At 37.9% G+C, this 5,794-nt stretch overlaps 1 protein-coding gene across 1 annotated transcript in view; it reads right to left on the bottom strand.

The window, feature by feature from the left end:
* Positions 1 to 1,477: 1,477 nt before the first annotated feature.
* LOC132185553 (UPF0481 protein At3g47200-like) overlaps positions 1,478 to 5,794 on the bottom strand; it is a 15,079-nt gene continuing 10,762 nt past the window's right edge. The window contains exon 2 of the mRNA XM_059599316.1: positions 1,478 to 1,568. Within this exon, the coding sequence (XP_059455299.1) occupies positions 1,478 to 1,568 (91 nt within the window). The remainder of the gene's footprint in view (positions 1,569 to 5,794) is intronic.

The raw sequence follows: 5,794 nt of genomic DNA, 5'->3' as shown, positions 1-5,794 counted from the left end.
TCACCTTACATGCATCTAAGTCTATTAATTTACTTTTTTTTTTTTTAAAAAAAAAAAAGGTTTCTCTGGATAATACGCAAGCAATGCTTTCGTGGGAACTTGACGTCACTTATGAACTATGATCAAGTACGTACATACATGTTGCATTGCCATATATGTTTGTATCAAAGTAATATAGTTACTATGAATTGGTCTTGTGGGTTAAGACATTTGTACAAGACTTAGGTGTGGCTTATTCATCACAACAATAATTATTCAACTACAACAAAATACGTACAGACGAGTTTCAATAATTATTCTGAAATGAAGGCTTTAGACTTTTTTTAAGAGGATGAACTCTAGGGGTGGCCTGCGGGCCACTCCACTTCACCTAGGGGTGGCTTGCGCAAATCACCCCTTGCCCACCCCATAGGAGTTGGAGGTAGCTTGGGGTGGCAGCCTTACTGTTGGCCACCCCTTCAATTTTTTTTTTTTTAAAAATTTAATTTTTAAATTAAATTAATAAATAATTATTATGTTGACGTGACAAAATGGTGCGTTTTGATTGGGACTAACGGTCATTAAAAAAATTTAACGTGGAGATTTATTTAGCATTTCGATTAACCCAAGAAGTAAAAAGCTTAAAAAAAAAATCTAGGAATTTTTCAGTTTTTGCGGGTTGGCATTTCGATTATTGGGGCGTTTAAAAAATTGAGTGCTTTTTCATTTTTTTTTTTTTTGGTACTTTCTTACCTTTCATTTGTTATTAATATTTTCTGCTCTCTTGGCATGGAGTTTCAAATAATTTGTGCCGAGAAATCTGCACAATACTGGACTATTACTGGTGCAAACTTCTCTCACTCTTTCACATTTCTCTTTATTTGCTTGCAGTTTTTTTTTTTTTTTTTTTTTTTTTTTTTGAGGACAAATGTGCAATCAAGAGAGATGTTACTGAAGTATTGCTTCATCTTAGAACTAATTTTTTTCATGTTTCTTTCTCTCAAATTCAATCTTGCTTATGGTAATTACTTGGCTTGTGTAGTTGATAGGCACTACTACACCAATGGTATATCTCAACAATATTGTAGATAGTAGTGTAGCCCGTACTGCTGCCAAGCTCGAGATGATGGCCGGGACCTTGTTCTAGTGTTAATTAAAGATAGGCATATAACTTGTCATAAATTAATTGTATTTTGCTCAATATTAGATTTCTCTGAGAATTAGTTTAGACTATATATATAAACATTTGGATATAAATTTTAATATATATAATTTTTTTTTTTTAAAAAAAATTATCTTAGACCATTAGCAACGGCTTATGGAGTCGCGGCTAATACTATGTAATAGCGGCGACATCTAGGGTCACCCCTAATGTTATGCATTTGCAGAGACACGAAGGGTCGCTGCTAATAGTGACCAATAGCGACAACATATGATCTGATTTTATCCCTTTAGCATCGACCCACTCAAGTTATTGCTATTGATCATTAGTGTCGGATCAATAGCGTGAACCAATAGCAGTGACAAAGTGCTCATTAACAGCGACATTGATAAGCCAGATGATTATAGTGGATGATGCATAAGGCCTCCTTTCATAAAAATTAAAAACCCATTTTACCAATGAAAAAGTTAGGGGTGTCAATACGGTTACAGTTAACAGTTATTGACAAAAACCGCTAAGCATAACCGCCTTAGTGGTTATTAGATTTCACTAACCGCAACCGCGGTTAGTGGTTAGCTACTAACCGCTGGTTAGCGGTTAGTGAAATAAACCCCAAAAATAAAAACGAAAAAGCAAACCTCAACTAAATTTGTGCCCGATGAGCATTAAAGCATCAAGATATTCAACAAATTTCCCTGCATTTTTCTTTTCCTCAGAAACCAAATAGAATCCATCAAGTGGTAAAAAGAAAAGCACAATTGCGGAAAGTAAAGTAATTGTCAAGTATCAAACCGAATAGAACCCATCAAGTATCAAACTAGACAGAACCCATCAAGTGGTAATGCCTAAAAGCTTTTCATTTGGTACAAAACTAAGACTCCGTTTACTTCGACGTAAAATGATTTCCAGAAAATGATTTCCGTATTTTACGGTGTTTACTTCGATGTAAAATAATGGTCAACGGAAAATATTTTCCTTTTGACCGAAAATTCTTCTTTAATTTTAGGAAAATGGTTTACGGTTTTGAAAACCGTAAACCATTTTCCGATTATGAGAATCTCATTCTTAAATTGATGGATCTTGCTAAGACCCTCCCAGAACTTCATCGAGACTTGACTGGGACCCGCCCGGTACCTAACTGAGACTTGTCCGAGACCAGCTTGGGACCTGACCGGGACCTGCCCAAGACTTGACTGAGACTCGCCCAGGACCTGATCGGGACCCCGGAGGGACCTACCCAGGACTTACACGGGACCTAAACCGGACTTGCCCAGGACCCGCCCGGGACTTGCTCGGGACTCGCACAGGACTTGACCGGGACCTGACCGAGACCTACCTGAGACTTGACCGAGACCCGCCCAGGACCTGACTGGGACCCCGGAGGGACATACCCGGGACTTACCCAGGACCTGTCCGGGACCTAAACCGGACTTGCCCGGGACTTGACTGGGACCCGCACGGGACTTGACCGGGACCCGTCCAGGACCTGCTCGGGACTTGACCGGGACCTGCCTAAGACCCGCCCTAGACTTGACCGGGACCCGCCCGATACTTGCCCTGGACCCTGGAAGGACCTGCCCGGGACTTGCCCGGGACCAGCCCAGGACCTGACCGGGACCCGCTCGAGACCTGCCCGGGACTTGACTGGGACCCGCTCGGGACCTGCTCGGGACCCGTCCGGGACCTGCACGAAAGCCGCCCGAGACTTGACCGAGACCCGCTCGGGACCTGCCTGGGAGTTGACCAGGACCTGCCTGGGACCCGCCCGAGACTTGACTGGGACTTGCCCGGGACCCGCCCAGGTCCTAACCGGGACCCTCTAGGGACTTGACCGAGACCTGTCTGGGACCCATCCGAGACTTGACCTAACCGGGACCCGCTAGGATTTGTCCAGTGGAGTCCCAGGCGGGTCCTGGTCAAGTCCCTGGAGGGTTCCGTGTGCAAGGTAAACGCCGTAAAATATTTTTGACGGAAAATATTTTCAGAGGAAATGACTTTCCTGAAAATATTTTACGAAGGAAACCATTTTACGTCAAAGTAAACGGAACCTAAGAAAGTAAAGCACAAAACTTAGACTAATGTGAGATGGTGGAGATTACCAATGGGTTTACCGCTGAGATCCACCAAATCGACGAGAGACTGGGTGAGAGGCATGAGCGTGAGCTTGAGAGTTAAGACGGTGAGCCTGGTGAGAGGCTGCTAAGTGATTTTTATTGAGCGTGAGCTTGAGAGTTGAGATGGTGAGAGAGGTTGCTGAGTGATTTTCATTGAGGTTTAAGGTTGGAAGAAGAGATGAATATATAGAAGTGCAAAACGACATAGTGTTGCCTTCAATTAATTAATTAATTTTTTTTTAAAAAAAAAAAATGGTTCAAGGGTAAAACTATCAGTGATTCAGTTTTAAAAAAATTGTTACAAATGGTTCAAAAAATTCAAAATTGTTCAAAGAATGGTTAATTTTTTTCTTTCAAAAAATGGTTAAATTTCTTTTTTCCAAAAAATGGTGAAAACATTGTTCAAAAATACATTATACTTCAATTGTGCTTATAAGTAACACAATGTTGAATCTAATGTCAATTACTTAATTTGATATTATATCTCATTAAATTATATCATATGATTAATGATTTAAATTATTATCATATTTACTTATAATCTTTTTTCTTTGAATTGAACTTATTATCTAATGATAAATGGTAATGTTCAAACTCCTAAGTCCTAAATTCCTAAAGTATCTAATAATGCTTTGATTAAATTTGATGTGTTGGGGAGAGAAACATCAAGGGGAGTCTATATTGGGGAGAAAAACATCAAGTTAATATACATATTAGGACACCACTTCTAGCTCAAAAAGCCTAAACTAATGGACTTGGGTTTACTTAGGTATATTAACTACCCCCACATACAAGAGTGTTACGATCGGAGTCAAACAAAACGTGTCAAACCAAGACATTCATATCAGTAGCCGCGAAAGTTGTTGGGGAGAGAAACATTAAGAGGAGTCAAACAAGAGTAAATTTTATTATTATTATTATTATTATTTTTTACATGTCCATACAAGAGGGGGGAGAGGAGATTTGAACTAGTGACCTCTGTTTCATAATGTGTGGTTCCCAGCCGATTGAACTACCTTTTGGAGACGCCGATTGAACTACTTCTTGGAGACCAAATAAGAGTAAATTAATATACATATTAAGACACTACTTCTAGCCCAAAAGCCTAAGCTAATGGCTTGGGTTCACTTATGTATATTAATCACTCTTATTCTTTATATTTTCTCAATGTGGGATACAAACTTCATAAGTACATGTACAACATGATAATTTTCTATACGAGCTAAGTATCAACAAATATTCTTTAAACTATTTTCAGGGTTGCAAACAAACAGCGACAATAGCCACTTTTTTTTTTCAAAAACATTTTTAACTATAAATTAGATAAGAATTTAGTCATTTCATGGAAAACAACAATAGATGTATCTTTTGAGGGAGCAAAGGCAATTTGAAGACAGCCGTACACGCGTCATGAAGTGCTTTTCATAATTCATATGGTTTTCCATGCATGCATGCTCTCTCTTTGGTTTAATTAGGGTTACATAATAGTAATAGCGAGGATAAATTAAGTCCCTTTCCACGCGCGTATTATGTTAGCCTAATTAACTGTCTTGAGACTATTCTTAATTATATATATATGCCAAAGAGCTGTCTCCTTCTAACTTCTGCGATTGGTTAACAAATTAACTACCAGTCTTCTTCCCAACCACACGGTTTTGTGGACTGTTAGCTAAGGTTGCTTCATCCAAAATTTCCATGCCAATTCTCCTCCAACAATTTCTTACTTTTTTTTTTTTCTTTTTTTTTTTAATATAATAGTATTGAAGATCTATTGTATAGAACATAATTTTCTTTTAAATTGTGTTTAAGAAAATTCTTTCAATCCAGTATATTAAACTGACATATATAGCATTAGAACTGGTAATTATGACTGGTAGCTCAATTAAGACCTTTTTTTTTTTTCCCATTTTTATAATATACATTATATTGAAGATCATTTTGTATATATCAAACAAAATTTTCTTATAAATTGAGTTATTGGAAGAAATTCTTTCAACTCAATCTATTAAATTGACATGTATTCTTAGAATATGTGATTTTTACGTGCATTTTTAATAAACATATGAGAATTACATACTATAAAGACACATATTAATTTAATAGACTAGATTAAACGAATTTCCTCTGACCCAATTAGAAGGAAATTAAACTTTGTCCGTATGTATCATTTGGATACATGATGGGTATTTTAGTTATTGACTTTACATCAATTTTGGTTCTGGACTGATCAGGGTGGAGAGCTCACCTACTCGATAGTTGAGACAATCTAGCCTGGTGCAGTTTAATTTCTAGATTTAATGGGCTCAAACCCATCTGTCGTGGGCCTATGGCCCTTATATTTGCCATGTACATGAAGCTCCCCTGGGCCCACACAAAAGACCCGCTTCTGTCACCACCATATAAACTATTTTATAATATCAAACTTCCTTAATTAATATCTTTTGCCCAATAATGATTCCTAAAGCATATTGTGCCCCGTAAATAAATTAAAAGGGACCAAGAATCCATCCCAAATCAAATGCCTTTGGTATTTTACAAT

Source organism: Corylus avellana, chromosome ca6 (assembly GCF_901000735.1).
Source record: "Corylus avellana chromosome ca6, CavTom2PMs-1.0".
Taxonomy (NCBI): domain Eukaryota; kingdom Viridiplantae; phylum Streptophyta; class Magnoliopsida; order Fagales; family Betulaceae; genus Corylus; species Corylus avellana.
The sequence above is the reverse complement of the archived record's forward strand: the minus strand, read 5'-3'. Positions and strand labels throughout refer to the sequence as shown.